Source organism: Lactuca virosa, chromosome 3 (assembly GCF_052849685.1).
Source record: "Lactuca virosa cultivar CGN04683 chromosome 3, Lactuca_virosa_CGN04683_v6, whole genome shotgun sequence".
Classification (NCBI taxonomy): Eukaryota; Viridiplantae; Streptophyta; class Magnoliopsida; order Asterales; family Asteraceae; genus Lactuca; species Lactuca virosa.
The window spans coordinates 111,275,685-111,296,396 of NC_136428.1; the positions used below are offsets into that span (position 1 = coordinate 111,275,685).

At 31.9% G+C, this 20,712-nt stretch overlaps 4 protein-coding genes across 5 annotated transcripts; 3 read left to right on the plus strand and 1 right to left on the minus strand.

The window, feature by feature from the left end:
* The first annotated feature begins 1,626 nt into the window (after positions 1-1,626).
* LSMT-L (Rubisco methyltransferase family protein) lies at positions 1,627-3,851 on the plus strand. The gene is made up of 6 exons (XM_079085334.1): positions 1,627-2,138; positions 2,268-2,296; positions 2,439-2,650; positions 2,776-2,898; positions 2,993-3,397; positions 3,539-3,851. Exons 1-6 carry the CDS (start codon positions 1,678-1,680, stop codon positions 3,749-3,751), a joined length of 1,443 nt encoding a protein of 480 aa, XP_078941460.1. The 5' UTR covers positions 1,627-1,677; the 3' UTR covers positions 3,752-3,851.
* Positions 3,852-5,173: 1,322 nt separating this feature from the next.
* Positions 5,174-6,449, minus strand: LOC145162533 (patellin-3-like). 2 transcript variants are annotated; one of them, XM_079081650.1, is made up of 4 exons: positions 6,070-6,449; positions 5,802-5,974; positions 5,566-5,659; positions 5,174-5,466 (listed from the first exon to the last, which is right to left on the minus strand). In XM_079081650.1, exons 1-3 carry the CDS (start codon positions 6,361-6,363, stop codon positions 5,653-5,655), a joined length of 474 nt encoding a protein of 157 aa, XP_078937776.1. In that variant the 5' UTR covers positions 6,364-6,449; the 3' UTR covers positions 5,174-5,466; positions 5,566-5,652. The 2 variants fall into 2 exon arrangements, with proteins under 2 accessions (XP_078937776.1, XP_078937775.1); XM_079081649.1 differs by having other exon boundaries at positions 5,566-5,673.
* A 416-nt stretch (positions 6,450-6,865) lies between these two features.
* On the plus strand, positions 6,866-12,471 carry LOC145162534 (transmembrane emp24 domain-containing protein p24delta9-like). Its single transcript, XM_079081651.1, has 4 exons — positions 6,866-7,253; positions 7,538-7,747; positions 7,876-7,952; positions 12,222-12,471. Exons 1-4 carry the CDS (start codon positions 7,050-7,052, stop codon positions 12,364-12,366), a joined length of 636 nt encoding a protein of 211 aa, XP_078937777.1. The 5' UTR covers positions 6,866-7,049; the 3' UTR covers positions 12,367-12,471.
* Positions 12,472-14,105: 1,634 nt separating this feature from the next.
* LOC145162535 (transmembrane emp24 domain-containing protein p24delta9-like) lies at positions 14,106-15,268 on the plus strand. The gene is made up of 4 exons (XM_079081652.1): positions 14,106-14,372; positions 14,542-14,751; positions 14,856-14,932; positions 15,019-15,268. The coding sequence occupies exons 1-4, from the start codon at positions 14,169-14,171 to the stop codon at positions 15,161-15,163; spliced, it is 636 nt and encodes a 211-aa protein (XP_078937778.1). The 5' UTR covers positions 14,106-14,168; the 3' UTR covers positions 15,164-15,268.
* Positions 15,269-20,712: the final 5,444 nt, after the last annotated feature.

Here is a 20,712-nt window from a genome sequence, read left to right on the forward strand (position 1 = left end):
AATAGAAATATAATATGCATTATAACAAATACAAAATTCTTAAAATAAACCACTCATAAAAATCAAAACAGTTAGATATTGACCTAAAAATCTATCTCTAATAATAGAAAATATTATATACACTATATGATTGACTTTGTAAAAAACTTCCAATTGTTAAGTTGATAAACAATATTTTATGGGAAATCTCCAATAAAGTCTTAAAATTTTGGTCCGGTTTACGTTTTAGTCCTAAACTAATTTTTGTTTACGAAAAAGTCCTAAAAACCGGCAAAAGTATGCATTTTGACCCTTTTTGACCGGTTGGAACCGACAACAAATTAATTTGGGATTATTTCATAAACTGACCTAAAATATTGGGACTATTTCACAAAATGACCCAAAATATTCAAAAAAAATATTAGGACTTTTCTGCAAACAAAAACCTTATTATTATTATTATTATTAAAAATATAAACAAGTATACTAATTTTTAAATTCATTATTATTAATATTTTTAATAATGCATATAAATACACTTAAATAAAAAAAATATTAAAGAAATTATTTAAAGGTGAAGGTGGTGGTGATGTTAATGCTTTAAGCATTGAAATCATGAATATTTGCTTGCATGTCCTCACTTTGTATATGATCATTTCACATTTCTTATTATTGTTTTCAATTCAAAATATTAACACTTAACAATTTAAAAGAAGTTGCATATTTGTAAAATTGTGTATAAATAGTTTAAGATAAAAGGATTTATCATTTTGTATATAAATTTTTTTAAGGTAGAATTATTTCTTTTCAAATCCAACAGATCCACAATAAATATTTACATTAGTGGCCCATATCAAAATTCGAAAGTATTAATTACAATATCTTGTTTAATAGAAAGTAATATGACTTGTTTTGCTTTATCACATTATATCTGCTATGTTTCCAAAAAACCACAAGGATAAAGTAATGAAAAAGAGCAACACACATGTTGGTAATTCAAATACTTACACACAAGACATACACGCAAATCACACGCTCACTATTTGTAAACAATTTGAAAAATCAGTAGCTTCTTTTAAATTGTTAAATGTTAATATTCTGAATTAAAAACAATAATAACAAATGTGAAATGACAATATACAAAGTTAGAATATACAAACAGACATTCTTGATTTGAATGCTTAAAGCATTACCATCTGCTCAACCTTCACCTTTATAAAATGTCTTTAATATTTTTTTTAATTTAAATGTATTTATATGTATTATTAATAATATTAATAATAACAAATTTAAAAAATAGTATACTTATTTATATTTTTAATATAATAATAGTAATAATAATAATAATAATAATAATAATAATAATAAAGTTTTTGTTTGCAGAAAAGCCCTAATATTTTTTGTTTTTGCAGAAAAGTCCTAATATTTTGGGTCAATTTATGAAATAGTCCCAAATTAATTTGTTATCGGTTCTAACCAGTCAAAAAGGATCAAAATGCAAACTTTTGCCAGTTTTTAGGACTTTTTCGTAAACAAAAGTTAGTTTATGACTAAAACATAAACCGAACCAAAATTTTAGGACTATATTGGAGATTTCCCATATTTTATTAACGATGATCTTAAACTAACATAAACTGATAACGGGAAGATAAGTGCATCACTTTTTAACCACCAATAACGAGAACAGGAGAGCCAGCCATGGCTACTTTCCTCCCTACCTTCTCTACTCCAAACCCTCTCAGTTTCAGATCCAAATCACTACTTCTCCATTACAACAAACGGTTCACCGTCAAATGCAACGCAGCACCGCCTCCACCACTTCCTCCGGCGGTCCAGACATTTTGGAAATGGCTAAGTGACGAAAAGGTAGTATCCTCCAACTCTCCAGCGAAGCCCGGAATCGTCGCGGAAGGTCTAGGATTGGTTGCTCAGAGAGACATAGGTCGAAATGAAGTCGTTCTGGAGGTCCCGAAGAAGTTTTGGATTAATCCAGATACAGTTTCAGCTTCTGAAATCGGTAGGGTGTGTGATGGATTAAAGCCATGGATTTCGGTTGCTCTGTTTCTGATTAAGGAGAAGCTGAGAGAAGACGATGACTATTCTCCTTGGAGAAATTACATTAATATTCTTCCTGAGTATACTGATTCCACAATCTTCTGGTGAGTCTACCTTTTTCTTTCTCTAGCTGTTTTCTGAATTTTGGGGATTTTCTTCCACATCGCGTTCGGAAGTATTTTGGCGATGATAACTGATAAGTAGGCTGATTTTCTGATGCTTTTCCAGAACAGGTCAGAAGAGGAGCTCAGTGAGATTGAAGGTTGGTGAAATTATATCATAGCTTTATTCAACTCACCATATACTTTAGAATTGCTTCTTACTACTTAACCAAAGATAATGCGTTTATTTTTTCTTTCAAGATTACGTCCATACAAAACCTTGACTAAACTGAGTTTTCTCAGGAACCCAACTATTGAGCACAACATTGAGTGTCAAAGAATATGTGAAGAATGAGTTTCTGCAAGTCCAAGAGCAAGTGATTCTTCCAAACAAAAAACTTTTCCCTTCTCCAATTACACTCGATGATTTCATCTGGGCTTTTGGGATACTCAGATCGAGGGCATTCTCACGACTTCGTGGTCAAAATCTTGTCTTGATTCCAATAGCAGACTTGGTAAGCTCTAAAACTGTTCTTTTTCACAATATGGTTAATTTCCGAAAATGCCCTTCACAGCGTTCTTTCCTGACATATATATATATATATATATATATATATATATATATATACATGGATGTCAGATCAATCATAGCCCTAGTATAACCAAAGAAGATTATGCATATGAGATCAAAGGGGCTGGCCTATTCTCCAGGGATCAAATATTCTCTTTGAGAAGTCCTATACCAGTCAAGGCTGGTCAACAGGTGAGTCAAACCTATTACATTCAAGATTCAAGTTTATATCAAGTTCTCCCACATGTTTTTAACAAAATGTATCCTTTTTATTGCGTTTATGCAGGTGTTGATCCAATATGATTTGAACAAAAGCAATGCGGAATTGGCACTAGACTATGGATTTATAGAATCGACAGTAGACAGAAATACATACACTTTAACACTACAGATCTCGGATTCAGACCCTTATTTTGATGATAAGTTAGATATAGCTGAAACTAATGGCACAAAAGCAGTTCAATATTTTGACATCACTTTAGGAAGACCACTTCCACCAAAAATGTTACCTTATTTAAGGCTTGTAGCACTTGGTGGCACCGATGCCTTCCTACTAGAATCTATTTTTAGAAACTCTGTGTGGGACCACCTTGAATTACCCGTTAGCCGTGACAACGAGGAGGTCATATGCCAAGTTGTACGCACTGCTTGCCGCTCTGCTCTTTCTAGCTATCGAACCACCATTGAAGAGGTACATTGTCATTGTCTGTCATGTCACATGTCACACTTTCATTGTCACTATCACTATCACTATCAGTGACACTGTCTGTCTCTGTCATGTCAGACTGTCATTGTTACTGTCATGGTCACTTATTGGAATTTTGGTTTGCAGGATGAGAAGTTGAAGGGAGGGGATATTAATCGGAGGGTTGAGATTGCAATTGCGATACGTGAGGGGGAGAAGAAGGTGTTGGGACATATAGATGGGATTTTTGAAGAGAGGGAAAAGGAGTTGGATGAATATGAATATTATCAAGAAAGGAGGCTTAGAGATCTTGGTTTAGTTGGAGAACAAGGAGACATAATTTTTTGGGAGCCAAAATGAGTTGTTTAGATTGGAATATTATTTATAAATTCAGAGGAATGTATAACTTTTATTTCATCGATTTTGGGAAATTTCTATTAATTATACGGTTTTATAATAATCGCATTTGTATAGAAAAAAAGAGTTAAACTCGATCAAAGTTTCAATTTATCAATTTGAGCTTATGGGTGTGTTTGGGTTAGCTTTTTTTTATCATAAAAGTGATTTTTAAAAAAAATGTTTATTAGCTTATAGCTTTTAGGAAAAGATGTTTTTAAAAAGTATATGGATAAGAAAAACTGCTTTTTAGGAGTAAAATGACTAAAAAGTGAAAAAGGTAGGATTTTCCAGCTTTTTAAAAGCTTTATTTTTTCTTATCCAAAAAACTGTTTTAAAAAGCGTTTTTTAAATACACAAACATTTTTTTAGCTTATTAACTTTTTGAAAAGTTAATAAGCTTTTTTCAAAAGTTATCCTAAACAACCACTATATATTTAAGTTGAAGGTTCTAATCATCTAATCATATATTTATGTAAAAGATATTAATTATATACCTATTATAAGTATTATATAGATTTTACTCTTAGTAATTGATACAATATATTCATTTAATTGCTCTTTATAATAGCAATTTCATAATAATTCTTTCAATAACAAACTGCCTCTGCATACGTACATACAATAACAATGACTTGCTATTTTATATCTTAAATTCCGAAAAAACATGTACACACACTAACAATGACATGCCATATTATTAACCTTAGGTATATATTTTATGTAGTCTTTCTAATATATATATATATATATATATATATATATATATATATATATATATATATATATATATATATATATATATATATATATATAGGCTTAGGTTATTCTATTCAAAGTAATTATTGTATTATTATATGCATAAATGTGGGCCAATCAAATTTACTTATTTTAAGAAAGTGATTAATATATATTATTTAATTAAATATAATTGAAAAATATCATCTTAATTAATTGCAAGGGTATTTTAGTCAATTAATATAGATTTAATAAAGGAAAATTGCATTTTTTAAGGGATCATAGATTCTATTAATTTTAAAAATCCGATTTTACAAATTATAATTCTTTTAATTCGGACATTCTGACAGAATATGTTTATGGGTATATTCAAAAATAAAAATATTCTTGAACCTATTTCTTGATCGTGACTTTAAAAACTTCTTGTAGAATAACAGATTCTTGAACAATCGATTGAAGAATAAAAACAAAAAATATATTATTTCTTATAGAATACGGGTAACAATTGTTAAGAATTACATTTATTGTTAAAGAATAAAACTAAAAAAACTTTCAAAACGGGAAAGAAAACATCAAAATCTAACAACGACAATAATACATTCTAAAAGAATAATGTTGCTAATAATCACTTTCAATTTTGTGGTCCGTTCTTCAAGCATCAACTTCTGTGATTCCAACAGAATTAGAATTCGTGATTCCATTCCTACAGAATTGATCACTATTTGGAATTTGTGATTCCAACAGAATTGGAATTTGTGATTCCAGCAGATCATGAGGAAAAATTGATCGACACCATGAAGATGATAAAGATATGAAACAAACCCATCAGGAAGTCTATACCCAATCCATCCACTTTTGAACCCTAGATATCCACCCGCTAGAATAATAAATATCATAGCACAAATGTTTGCAGTCGTGACGAGTGATTGCACGAAAGTGCTCTGTAACATTCAAATTTCATAAAACAAACATGTTTAACAACAGTTCCAACACAACTTAGTGAAGAAAAAAAAGATGTTTGGAAGAAAATGAAGGAATACCTCTTTGATTCCAACACATAATAGCCCTGTAACAATAAACACCAAGAAAGCTGCACAAGGGTCGACCACAATACAATCTAGAACAACCTAAAAGCTGCCAATGCCAAACTAGAATCAATAGTATGTTAATACTCATTACTCCATAGACTAGAATCAATAGTATGTTAATACTCATTTGCACAATTGATGTATAGAATTTTAGATAAAGAAATTGCAAAATATCAGAAAAGACGTACCCTGCAGAATTGGCTACAGTCCTAGAGATCTTCATCTTCTTCTTAGCGCCTTTATAAAGATCCTCCAAGCTACAAGGCAACAAATTCTCCACAGCAGGAGCCTTCCTGGCCGATGAACTCTCCCCACCGTTTGGAGCCCTAAAAGCCCCATCTTTGAACGTCCTCCCCGCAGACTCAACAGAATAGTAGACAAAGATCAGAACATGTCATCATGTCCCAGACAATTTAAGAAATTGAACTGACAAATTATTAATGGAGAGTTAGGTACCTGTTTGGCGACGAATTCTGGGTAATTGTCCTGGAGCAACTGAAGAACTTGACGGAGTTCTTTCTTGAAGGGGGAGGGGGAAAATTTGAGATCGATGATTTGAACGATGGTGGAGATCCCATCGGGGCTGAAATCGAGCTTTCTGATGCTCTTTTCCAGGAACTGGATTCTACATCGAAGGAAATCCGTGTGCTTCTCTTCGTCGGAGAAGGTTGCTTGGTATAATTCCTTGTTTTGATACTCGTCGTATGCGTTGTAGCAGACTGGGTGGCCGTCTTTATCGACATCGTGCATGTAAACCACCTTCTCTTGCTCTGTTCCCAGATCTTCATCGAGTAGTGATTCGATCCCGAAGATTGATCTTCAACTGGTGATGAAGATTGATCCTACACCGGTGTTGAAGATTGATAGGTTCAGTCGTAGGCCGTATATAAAAGGGGGGATTAGGTTAAAATCAATGTAACTAGCAAAATTATAGGGAGTATTTGCGGAAGTTATTTATCAAATTACCTAGTTACCCTTAATGATTTATTTAATTATTGTTTTTTCTTTTAAATTTTGATTGGCCCATATTTATGCATACAATAACACAATAATTAGTTTAAACACCTGAACCTAGCTCTCTCTCTCTCTCTCTCTATATATATATATATATATATATATATATATATATATATATATTCACAGACATTCTCAAATAAAAATATATTTAAAAATTTACACACAAAAAAAAAATGGTTTTCAGTTCAATTCTGTCAAGTTTCAAGTTTATTTCTATAAATGTGTTGTTATAACAAACATAAATGAAAAGGAAATGCCATTGGCGCTTGTTTATAGTATTTTTTAAAACTTCTTTCTTCTCCAATTTCTCCATCCATAATCCATATCTCCATGATAGTGTATGAGACCCTAAAACCCAACTTCTGAGTTGTGATTCATCTCTCCCAAATCCAAAGTCCAAACAGCTTGCTTAATTAACCATGGAGCTTAGACCCGCTGTCTTCATCCTAACCCTACCATTTCTATCCACCATTGCTCAATCAGTCCGTTTCCAGATTGAATCAGGTGTGACAAAATGCATACACGATGAACTCAAAATCAATTCTATGACAGTCGCTGAGTACTCCGTTGTTAATCCAAACGAAGGACATCCCTTGCCTGAACATCACAAGATCAGTGTCGCGGTAAATTTCAAAGAACCTCCGAGTTTTAATTTCGTCCTTCTGCAACCTCGTTTGATATTTTGATATCCATAATTCAACTTCTCCTAAATTATTTATTGCTATTGCATCGGATTCGCTTCCTTTTGAACTCTGATTTCAATTCGGATTCAAAAATCAAAACCCCTGTCGTATCGTAATCCCTAACCATTCGTTTGAAGCTTGGTGAATTAGGTTTTGCTTTTTCTCATGATTGATTTAGAGATGTGTTGACGATTTACATTTACAAGTGTTGTTTGCAAATGCAGCTGTTTACAGAAAAGGAAAAGCGACTTCATCATGCTGAATTAGTAGAATCAGGACATTTCACGTTTCATGTTGAAGAAAATGGGAAGCATCTGCTTTGCTTTTTGACCGACGCTCACGAGCCGATTCTAAACACGACTGTGGAGTTAAATTGGAGGTCTGGGGTTGCTGCTACAGGTTGGTCTAATGTCGCCAAGAAAGAGACTGTAGATGTAAGTATCGTTTCCTTTCTAAAAATACATTTTTATTCTATGAGATTGACTCATTTATACAAAATTTGGAACATGTATTACGTATATAGATTGATTGGATATAATGATCGGTTTTGTTTAATGAACAGACGATGGAATTAGAGCTGAAGAAAATGGAGGACACAATTTCTGTGATTATGGAGGAGATGTTTGACCTTCGAGACAGGTTGGTTAATAAGATGTTTGGTTGTAAACATATTGCAAGATGCCTTCATAATCCATCAAATCATGCAAAACATTTTTTATTAGGGATAATGACTTGAAAGGGTAACAAACTTTCGATTTTGTTCATATTTAGTCACTAAACTTTTTTTCATTCTCTATTTGCAACTGAACTATTGAAACTGTTCACATTTTACCCTTATGACCGGTAACAACCGGTTATAAGGGTAAAATGTGAACAGCTTCAATAGTTCGGTGGCAAATAGATAATGAAAAAAAAGTTTAGTGACTAAATGTGAATAAAGTCGAAAGTTCGTTTCCCTCTAAAAAAAATTCAATCACTAAATGTAAACAAACTTGCTTTTGTATTATGTTTTAGCAAATTATTTATTTTTGTTAAATTCTAGCAACATTTGTTGATAAAGAAATCTATGAAATAAAAAAACAAAACTCCAAAAAATATATTAAAAAAACCGAAAAACCGAAACTGAAATAAAAAAACCAATGGTTTGGTATTTTTCAAAATAAAAAATCAAAATTTCCAATTTGATTTTGGTTTAACAAAAAAATGAACCATTCTCACCCATAGCTATTAAGAAATTGTGTTTCATTGTCAGAAATTACGTTGTATTCTAAAGAAAAAAAATTAAAAACCTTATTTTGTTTAAAATAGTTATTTAAATATGAATTTTTTTTCTAAAACCTTTTAAAATTATGAGTGACTTTTTTGAAAGAAAACAAAATAGCGCTGTTTTAATTGTTGAATATATAGCTATTTTTTTCTTAAAAAAATATTTTTGTAAAGGTAATATGGATGGGGTGGTTTGGGCGCAACACTTCATAAAACATGTTAACGGTTTTACTTAACTCTATATGTCTACTTAAATAATCATAAATTTCAATAATTATTCAAACTTTTTAAGAAAATACAATCTCAAATATAAATCAATTGTCCGGATAAATTAAAAATGTCTAAATTCTAAACAACTTAACTTTCATTTTCGATATCATTTTTAATAGTAAATATACTAATATGATGTATGTCAATACATGAAGTATAACAATATATATAATGTATCAATGTATGTATGTATATTTTTTATAAACAATGTATATGGTTTAATGTATGTCAATTTATATGTTGCATAATTTTATAACATAAAATTCATACAAATAATATTAGGATAATTTTTATAGATATAATATTGCATAATTTTATAACATAAAACTCATACATATAATGTTGGTTTCGTTTTTCGTTTTTTATACCTTTTTCGGGGGGTTTTTTTTTCATAGATTTTTCATCAACAAATGTTGTTAAAATTTAACAAAAATACATAATTTGCTAAACTATAATACAAGAGGAAAGTTTGTTTACATTTAGTTATTGAACTTTTTGAGAGGGAAACGAACTTTCAATTTTGTTCACATTTAGTCACTAAAGTTTTTTTTCATTTCTATTTGTCATTGAACTATTGAAACTGTTTATATTTTACCCTTATGACCGGTTGTTACCGGTCATAAGGGTAAAATGTGAACAATTTCAATAGTTCAATGGCAAATAGAGAATGAAAAAAAGTTTAGTGACTAAATAAGAACAAAATCGAAAGTTTGTTACCCTTTCAAGTCATTATCCCTTTTTATTAACCGTTTGATGTAGCAAATTACACATTTATTATTATACAAGATTTAAAATTTTAAATGTAATAAACTTGCCACTTTTTTTTACATAATATTTTTATTATTTTATGTAACATTTATGTAAAATGATAAAAACAAATTGGGGATATCTCCAGAAAAGTCTCAATATTGGGCAATTTTTTAATAAAGTCCTAAATTTTACTTTTTTAAATAAAAAAGTCCTGACTTTTTCACATTTTGAATAGAAAAACCCAAGAAACCGGCTAATTTATTCACTTTAGCCCCTTTTGACCTGTTCAGCAGGTCATGGGACCAAATTGTTAATTTTTCGAAAATAATTAGACTTTTTTGCAGATTTCGTCAAAAATTTTATATAATGTATAAACATATATTTTACATATCTATATCTATTTTTACGTATTTGTGTATTTATTTATGTTTTTATATGTATATATTTACGTATTTTTATGTATTTTAAATGTATAAACGTATTTTTTTACTTATTTATATGTATTTTTAACCATTTTACATATTTTATGTATTTTTATGTGTTATTTTTTATGTATTATGTATTTATATGTATTTCTATGTATTTTTACGTATTTATGTATTTTTTAAAGCTTTTTATATAGATGTTTATGTATTTTAAATGTATAAACGTATTTTTGACGTATTTATATCTATTTTTAAGTATTTTACATATTTTTTTATGTATTACGTATTTATGTATTTTTTTAAGTGTTTTATTTAGATGTTTTTGTAAATTTATGTATTTTAAATGTATAGACGTATTGTTTTACGTATTTATATATATATTTTTAAGTATTTTACATATTTTTTGTGTGTTTTTATGTGTTTTTATGTATTATGTATTTATATGTATTTTTGCGTATTTATGTATTTTTTTAGTTTTCTTATATAGATGTTTATGTATTTTTATGTATATTAAATGTTTAATTGTATTATTTTTATGTGTTTATATATTTTTTACGTAAATATAACACAATTAAACATGTAATATACATAAAATACAGAAACATCTATATAAGAAAACTAAAAAAATACATAAATACGCACAAATATATATAAATACATAATACATAAAAAAACACATAAAAACACACAAAAGATATGTAAAATACTTTAAAAAATACATATAAATACGTAAAAATATACGTTTATACATTTAAAATACATAAATATACAAAAACATCTATTTAAAAAACTTTAAAAAAATACATAAATACGTAATACATAAAAAATATGTAAAATACTTAAAAATCGATATAAATACGTAAAAAACGTTTATACACTTAAAATACATAAACATCTATATAAAAAGCTTAAAAAAATACATAAATACGTAAAAATATATAAAAATACATATAAATACATAGTACATAAAAAATAACACATAAAAATACATAAAAATATGTAAAATGGTTAAAAATACATATAAATAAGTAAACATATACGTTTATACATTTAAAATACATAAAAATACGTAAATATATACATATAAAAACATAAAAAATACGTAAAAATAGATATAGATATGTAAAAAATATGTTTATACATTACATAAAAATTTTGACGAAATTTGCAAAAAAGTCCAATTATTTTCGAAAAATTAACAATTTTGTTCCATGACCTGCTGAACATGTCAAAAAGGGCTAAAGTGAATAAATTAGCCGGTTTCTTGAGCTTTTCTATTCAAAAGGTAAAAAAGTCAGGATTTTTTTATTTAAAAAATAAAATTTAGGACTTTATTAAAAATTTACCTAAAATATTGTGACTTTTCTGGAGATATCTCAAACAAAATGTAACTATATTAAATTAAATGCTTAGAAGAAATATGTTTTATCCTTTTTATAACCGCCCCTAATAAAAATAGAGTAAAAGTAAGATATTTTTGTACGATTACAATTAAAATATTGGTGGAATGAAAATATGCCAATTCACTTAAAAAAAATATATATATATTTCACTTTAATATTTAGTATACAATGTATCTATTTTAAATAATTATGAACGTGATTGGCAACGAGTTTTTATAAACTTTTAACTTTTATTTTTAACAAAAACTTGAATTAACAAAATGAAAACTCCGTTTAAAAAAGAGAGCTTAAACCTTTATTTTAGACAAAAAAAAAAAAAAACTCACAATCCACATAACCCATAAATAGTTCTTGAGAAAATAAGAAAATATATATGCAGGTTTTGAATGGTCTTCTGTAAATTTATATCATTTTGAATAAGATTTATCTTCAACAGCGATGTGGCTAAGCATTCACAAGGTAGGTCTAGGACCTACCTTTTTTATTTTTCAATACAACAAACATATATAGAAAAAATTTAGGATCTACCTTATTTTTGCTAAAATACTTACACTTTCATAGTTTTTTCAGTTTCATTTAAATAAGGAACCACGTTGTTTTTGGTTCTAGATTCGCCACTGATCTTTAACGTGATTGGATGCATAATTATATGCTTTAAACATCCATTTATAAAATAGAATTGATAGTGTAGTGATATTTTTGTAACGAAATATTATCAAAATATGTTATAATATTACATTATAGAATTTGAAGTGAAACTCATGATACATACATGTGTTGTACGATTTTGACAGAGAAGAAGATATGCAAGAGTTAATGAGGCATACAAACTCGATAATGGGTTATTTGGGTTTGGTTTCGTTGTTTATTTGCTTGTCTGTGGCGGGAATACAAGTATGGCATCTTAAGTCATTTTTCGAGAAAAAGAAGATTATTTGATTGTTCTACTCTTGTCATCATGTCGTGTCATGGGTGTAAAGTTGAATTAAACATATATAAATTTATGAAAAACAATCCAAATACGATGTGACTCAATGTGACTCAGTTCTATAAGTTTCATTCGCTTATATATAAACATATTCCTTTTCAAGTTTGAAAATCTATTACACGGGTCATTACACCACTTATTATTTCAATGCAAAGTGAAGTGTCACGTTAATAGGTCTTAGGATCTTTATCGAAAAATGTCACAAAAATATGATCTACCCCCGATACAAACGTTGGAGTTTAATACAACTAAATTTATAGGTTAGAGGAAGTGGTGTCATACTTGTCATACTATTTTTGTTACCATGTAGGAGCCACTTTATTTTTGTAACATAACAATAACTTCTTACCATTTAAAGAAGATAGGTTACTATGGCATTTTCATATTTATTTTTTTAGTTATTGAAAAGAGAAAAATATGAACAAATATTGTTTTTGGACTTTTACTCTCATATGTAGGCATTGCCACCAGAGGTTGCCAAACACCCCATGTTGAAGCCAAAGGGTGGTGTGTGTGCCGAACACACCTCAACAATTGTCGAGGTGTTGTTGCACCACTTTCCGTAGCCTTATCCATACATTTTAGCATTAAATACATAATAAAAATTTATTGGTTCCTATTTTATTATACATTATAATCTATATATTGTCTATGAAAAATTAGTTATTCACTTGTGTTGTGATATTCTAAAACCCTTACATGATATCAATCTAAACTCAATCCTCCTATAAATTACAAAATTTCACTAATAACATGAACCAAATATATCAATCTAAACTCAATCCTCCTATAAAGTACACAACTTCACTTAACCAAATAGCTCCTTTCTAATGGTATCCACACTGGAGCATAGTAGCCACTTATAATTTGAGTATTAGGGTGTAGCCATTAGCTATGTTTAACCAATAACTAAATATTGATTAAACATAATGAATCAAACAAGATATAAACATGTATATTACCCTGAAATTACATCTTAGGCCGAAGGGTGTCATGTCATTGTTCTATCATTGACAAAGACTCTCCACTTTATTTTACTATTATCTTTGCTACATACCAGGTGTGATGTAGGTGTGATGTAGAGAGAGAGAGAGAGAGAGAGAGAGAGAGAGAGAGTTTCTACTTGAAGAGGGCGGAACCACACCCCCAAACTATAGACCAGACGTAGTGTTTGTCACGATTGAGGTGGCAAATCGTAACATTTACCATACCCACACCCTTCGACCTTATATGCCAACTTTGTTAGTGATTACCATTAACAGTGTATACAATTTATTTTGTCCAAAGCAAGTCTTTCCATTATTAGATTGACATTATAAGTTATGAATTTTAAACGGAAATAAAAAATGCAAACCTTTTTTCTCTATTTTGGCATTTTTTATTAATATTTGATTCAATTAACCTTAAAATCAATACAATTGTCGGCTTTAAGATTTCGGGTGTTTTTCAACACATCGACAAAGTCTGTGGTATGAAGATTTCGGGTGTTTTTCAACACATCGACAAAGTCTGTGGTATGATTAACAAAATCTGAAATCTATTGACCACAATAAAAATTAAATGAAAATTAGGTGGACTTGTTTAGTATTAAATATTATTTTCATATAGAAACAAATTAGGTAAATAATTAAATTCAATAAACAAGAGCATTAATGAGAAGGAAATGCCATTGACGTTTTTCTCATTTCAAAATTTTCATAATCCCTACATTCTAATTCGTCTTCCCCAAAATCCAAACAGAGCTCGCTCAACAATGGAGCTTGGGCTCGCCATCTTCATCCTAGCTTTAGCATTTCTATCCACCATTGCTCATTCAATCCGTTTCGAGCTCGAATCGGGTCACACAAAATGCATAGGAGAGGACATCAAAATCAATTCCATGACAGTCGGTCAGTACTCCATTGTTAATCCAAATGAAGGACATCCATTGCCTGAACATCACAAGATCACTGTCAGGGTAAATCCGAAAACAACTTTCCATTTTTAATTCCATGAATCCGTAACTGAAATTTTGTTTAATCGTTATTATCTGCATGAGATGAATACATCTTTTGATCTCTATCATGTTATACGAAATCTTCATTTTGCAAATTGAGTTGGGGTTTTTTTGAATTTTCGTAATCCAGTTGTTTTCCGGGAGCGGAAACCGCCAGCACTATGCGGAAGCGGTAGAATCAGGAGAATTCGCGCTTCGCGTTGTTGAAGATGGCGATCATTTAGTTTGCTTTTCCGCCATTGATCACCAACCGGCCGTTAACATCTCTGTGGAATTCAATTGGGGATCCGGTGTGGCTGCTAAAGGTTGGTCTAATGTCGCGAAGAAAGGTTCAGTAGATGTAAGTATCTAATTTTTCGTCCATAGTCATAGAAACAGTTGCAATTATATACATACTTAGCTTCGATACATGATAGATCTTCTTGTATGCGCTTCAATTTGCAGGCGATGCAATTAGAACTAAAGAAAATTGAGGACATGGTTGCTGGGATTCATGAGGAGATGTTGTATCTTCGGAAAAGGTTAATTAGTTGATGAAAATGGTTATACGAATGAATTGTGTATGTATAAACTGTAATGTGGGTATTGTATGGTGTGATTGTTACAGAGAACGAGAAATGGAAAAGCTAAACAGGAAGACGAACACTAAACTGGGTTCGTTCAGTTTGGTTTCGTTGTTTATGTGTTTGTCTGTTGCAGGATTGCAGCTATGGCACTTGAAGACGTTTTTTGAAAAGAAGAAGATTATTTGATTTTTTTTAAAATAAAATATTTTAAGAATGTTGGGTTCGGGTATCATGTATGGGTTTTGTTCACAACATGGCTGAAAGTTTAAAGAACAAATATATAAAACTTAGATGGCATTATGGCGTATTTTGTCGGGTACATAAAGCCTCGTTTGTTTTTCTACAAAAATACTTTTTGAGCATTTTTCCTTTCTGGCGGGTAGACGTTTCTCAAATTCACGTCTTCTTCCGCAAACATGAAAAAAGACAAAAAACATTTAACCACTTCCAAAACAAACAACACCTTAGTCATCAAAGTTTTTTATCTGAATTACCATTAAACTCTCTTAATTCTAGGGATGAGCATTAAGCGGGTACCCGCCTCATTTGGCGAGAACCGGAACCGGAACCGGAACTGGCGGTTCCTAGAAAGTTAGAACCGGAACCGGAACCGCTCTAGGCAGTTCTTAAATGTTTGGAACCAGTCCCGGAACCGGCGGTTCCGGTTCCGGGAGCGGATAACCCGGTTACATTAATTTTGTTATCTTTTGTCGATAAAACCGCAATTTAGTTCGATCCAAATCATATCAATTCGGACCAAAGACGGACAAAATCAGACCAGTATATTCTAAACCAGTCTAAGTAACACACATATTTATATGAAATAATATATATATATATATATATATATATATATATATATATATATATATATATATATATATATATATATATATAAACCGGTTACGGCGGGTACCCAGAGGGTAGCGGTTCCGAAAAAACGAGAACTGGAACCGGAACCGCTTAAGGCGGTTCCATAACTTTAGGAACCGGAACCGGAACCACTTAAGGCGGTTCCAGTTCCAAAACCTGCAGTTTCGAGGTGGTTCCAGTTCCAAAAGCGGGTACCCGGTTCCGATGCTCATCCCTACTTAATTCTGTCAAAAATATATCATTGTGTTCGGGTATTGAAAGTTTAGTTGGTTTGTGGTGACTCTGACATCTCTAGTCATTTTTTTTGGCCAAAATCAATTTTCCGGTAAACTGACAAAGAATATCTATATTTCGATTTTTTGGTTGAGCACGTTTCTATATTTCTTGAACTTGCATTGTTTCCGGACCCAAAAACATATTTTTCGATAGGATGGTTCCTTCCTACTTTCATCATATTTGTTCTTGATGAAACCTTCAACTTGGCATCAGAATACAATCAAAACCATCCTAAAAAGGAAATCAAAAAGGGCAACACCTTGCATGTTTCTTCTTTTTTTTTTTAAAATTTATGAAGCAAATCTAATCTACTTTTAATCTAACACCTAATTTCATCTATGTCCACGACAGGGCTTAGACCCTCGACCTCAAAGAGGAAAACAACATCAGATACCATTGGGCTAGAAACCTTCTGGTAACATCTTGCATGTACCACACAAAACCGATTTTGTTTTAAGTTAATTTACAGAATTGCTAATCATCTCCAAAACATGTTGCATCTAGTTTTTGAAAATTAATGTAAAAAAACTATTGCATCAATTAAAAACCTTCTGAAATCAATTTGACTTTGAAACACAAATATCAAGCTTCAAAAACTTGATCTTCTGATCCTGATAAACTCATCGGAAAAGTCATGTTGGCCGGAGAAGATGACCAAAGATATCGTTGGAGGTGCCTTGGTTGCTGGAGACATCATCAAAAAATGGTTTTACTTGTAATGGTCAGTAATATTGATGTATTTAAAACAAAAGGGTTAAGCTTATTAGTGACTAACAAATTGTTGGCTTCGATTTATTTGGTCATCCGTAAAACAAATTTAATGTGGATTCCTCACATGGTGCATATGTACATATTTTATATTATGTGTTTATTGTAACATCATGTTTCGAAAAGTTTCTTATTTCGGGATTGTGGACAAGAAATGGATCGAGTAAAGGCATTGGGCTTCAAAGGAATAATGTTTAGACCTTATTGGATGTTGATAATATTGGTTATGTAATTTAAGCCCTTGGTTTGTGTTTTGGAGCCAAAGGGTAAAATGTGAAAAGATATATGTTAGGCTTTTTGCATGGATTATGGTTTTTAGTTCGACATGTGTTAAGCCAAAATTAACTAGATAGAAGTGTGGGGTTCGTCAATAACTTTTTTGGATATAAAGATCATCGGAAATAGAGTTGAAACGGAGAATTTATGGGTGTTTGAAGTTAGGGTGGATTTGGGTGAAAATCGTCTCCATGACACTGCGAGAATTGCAACGGCACAACAGTCGCCACGACACGAAGAAGCATGGCCACGACACGACGATCTATCAAGCCCAAGCCCATGATTTTTAGGGTTTTCAACGTATTTAAACATAAGGTTCTGACTTTTTGGCCATTTTATCAGCTTCCATCACATCCAGACCCTATTGGGAGAAACCCTAGCCTCTAATTTCAAGATTTAAGCTTCTCCTCTCTCCTCTCTCCACTTTTGGGTGCTTTTTATGCTATTTTGATGAAGTTTAAAGATCAATAAGGTTCTTTTGGTTGTAAGGAATGATGCTTCAAGTTTGGATCCATCAAAGACACTACATTTCTAGACTATTGTAAGTATAAAGTTCCAATCTTGCTACCTAGTTCTTTAGATCGTGCCATTTGAGGTTTTTGGCACTTTTGGCCCATTTTATGGGTGATCTTGGAGTTGAGTGGATTCCAACATCTTTTGATTAGTTTAGAATGATTCATGGACCTCATGGACTAGGAAAGTTGTGATCTTTTTCCTTCCCTTATAACCATGAAAGTTATCTTGGTCCTTTAGGTCATTTTGGTGTATTAAAGTTTAGATCTTGATAGATTTTGACATTATTATGGATAAAGTTGTAAAATTTATCCATCTAGACATCTTAATTGATTCAGATCTGAAAGTGGGAGACTTGGATTTAATTGATTAAGTCATTTTGGGTCCCTTTGAGACTTAAAGTCTACATCTTCGGGGTTTGGACCTTCCTAATGGATAAAGTTAGAAACTTTATCCATTATGACCTTGGAAAGGATCAGATCTGAGCTTTGGAGCTTTTGAAATCGAAAGAAAATGGATTAAGCTCGTTTGAGCTGTTTAGACCAGTCCCCATGGCGTGGCCTTAGGTTGCCATATCATGGCAACTAGGGAATCATGGATTGTTTTTGCATTTTATGTCCACGACGTGGCCAAGGAAGGCCACGACGTGGAAGGCTGCTGTTGGCAATTTTGACCTTAGCTTTGACCATTGACTTTTTGACCAGTTTGAGTTTTGGTTAAACTTGGGTAGAGTTGAGTATTAGTTAAAGATTGGCCTTAGTTTGGCTTTAGGAAGCTTGGGTTGGTTGTTCTGTTGTTGAGGTAGCTGTTGGGCTTCTGTTGAAATAGTTTAGGTGAGTCTCTTCACTGTACTCGTGGGTCGAAAGCAACAATGCCGGCCCACTTGATTACGTTATGTAGGATGCTAGATGTCTTTGTGACTCTTACATGTATGTTTGGGTTGAAATACACCCCATGATTGGGCCTAATATTGTAAGTTTGGATTGAAATGTACCTCAAGGTTGGGCCTATTGATATGTATTGGGTTGAAATATACCTGAGGGTTGAGTTCACTGATGTGTATTGGGTGGAAGCATACCCTAGGGCTTGGCCCACTGGTTTTTATGATATGTGGTATTTTGGGGAACTTGCTAAGCTTTGTGCTTTCGATTTATGTTTAAAATGATTTTAGGTACTTCTGGTTTCAAAAGGAAGGGTTCAACTTGATCGCACTGCATCCCCTAGAGATTTATTCTGTAATGATTGTTTATGATTTTACTCTGATGTTTTGAGAATATATTTACTCTGACCGTCTTTTAGGATAATGAATGAATGGTTCTGACTTATTTGAAATGAAATTTTCACTCGGTATTTTTGGGACGTTACATTTACAACATTGTTGATCGTTTTAAAATATACTACAATTTACATATTTTAGGGTGACGTTGTTGCATCCGTACAACGTACCCCCCAAGGATCAGGATCAAGAGCCCTCACAGAATGATGAAGTGTATTTTCATATTATGTGTTTACAACAATCTTGACCATTTAATAGTTACCAACTACCAACTCATTACTTGTTCAAGTGACATGACGGTAGACCTATATAGCAGGGTACCAGACATGTAGGTATTATACCTTTTATAGTTAGGTTTAAACCTTCTGAGGCACCCTCACCCATCGTCATGGAGATGCCTCGGTCAGCTTTCTAGACCCTACCATTACACATGAGGTGTATGAAAAACAAAATAACCCCTTAATTTGGTTGAGGTCTCCCAAGGTGCAGATGAGGAAGAAATTGTTGGGTTATGAGCATTACATCATTCCTATGGTGTACATGCAACCCTAATTGCTAGGGATGTCAAAAAGTCCCGTGGGACCCCGTTCCCGTGGGGGCCCCGTCCCGTTTGGGGGAACTATTTTTAAAAAACCTGGGGGCGGGGGCAAGGTTAACCCCCATTTTAATTTTGGGGGCGGGGGCGGGGGTAGGCAATCCCGTCCCGAAACCCCCTTGGGGACCCCGTTAATAAATTACACATATATTTACATATATTAATTATATAAATATAATAAACAATAACATGATTTTGAGCTTCCAAAATTCATCAAAAAAAACATGTTTTTAAGTTGTTAGTATAATGTTTTTAAGATACCATAACTTTTTTATTTGTAACATGTAAAATTCTGTTATAAATAGTTATTTGTTGCCTAAAAAATAGTTTCTTTTAGCCTAAATAACAACTTCTTTTAGCCCAAAAAAGGCAGCCCAAAATCAACCGGGGGCGGGGGAAAGGGGCGGGGGTAATAAAGGGGATTCGGGGGCGGGGGCGGGGGATGAACTCCCCGTCCCATTTGCCCTCGTTGACATCCCTACTAATTGCTTTGATCTAGGTTTTCTACTATGAACACAACAACATTGAATACCAAATCATAAACCCTAGATCTAACATGCTATTATCGAAATTGACATAAGATTAGGGTTAGAAACTTTACCTTGATTGTTATGTAGCAATAACAATCACAATCCTTCTAGATCTTGACTTCCGAAAGCTTAGTGCCTGAAGTGTTGCACCTCTAATGGAGTCACAAACACTCAAGCAACAGGATGACTTTAGGAGAGGGGAGATTTTCGGCCCTTAGGGTCTCTTAGAAGCATTGGACCAAAAATCCCTTAGTCATGGGGTCTATTTATACCTGTGGCTGCTAGGGTTTTAGGTGGAAACCCTAATATGACTGCTTAAGCCTTAAGCAGCCTATGGACTCCTTCCTTAGAGCCCTTTGGACGAAATCTTATTGGGCTTCCCCATATATTTCGTCCACTCCACTTTATGGATTCCATCAGCCCATTTATACAACTATCAATGATTTGCATAACAGTCCCAGTTATTTAATCAGTCTCTTTTGACCATCAAATTAATTTCTGATCAATACTAATTAAATAATATGATTTCCAAATAATATATTAATCTCATAATATATTAATAAAACCATTTTGAGTACCAATTTATTATTCGTATAATAAATCCTACTCTCTCTCCTCTTGTTATCCT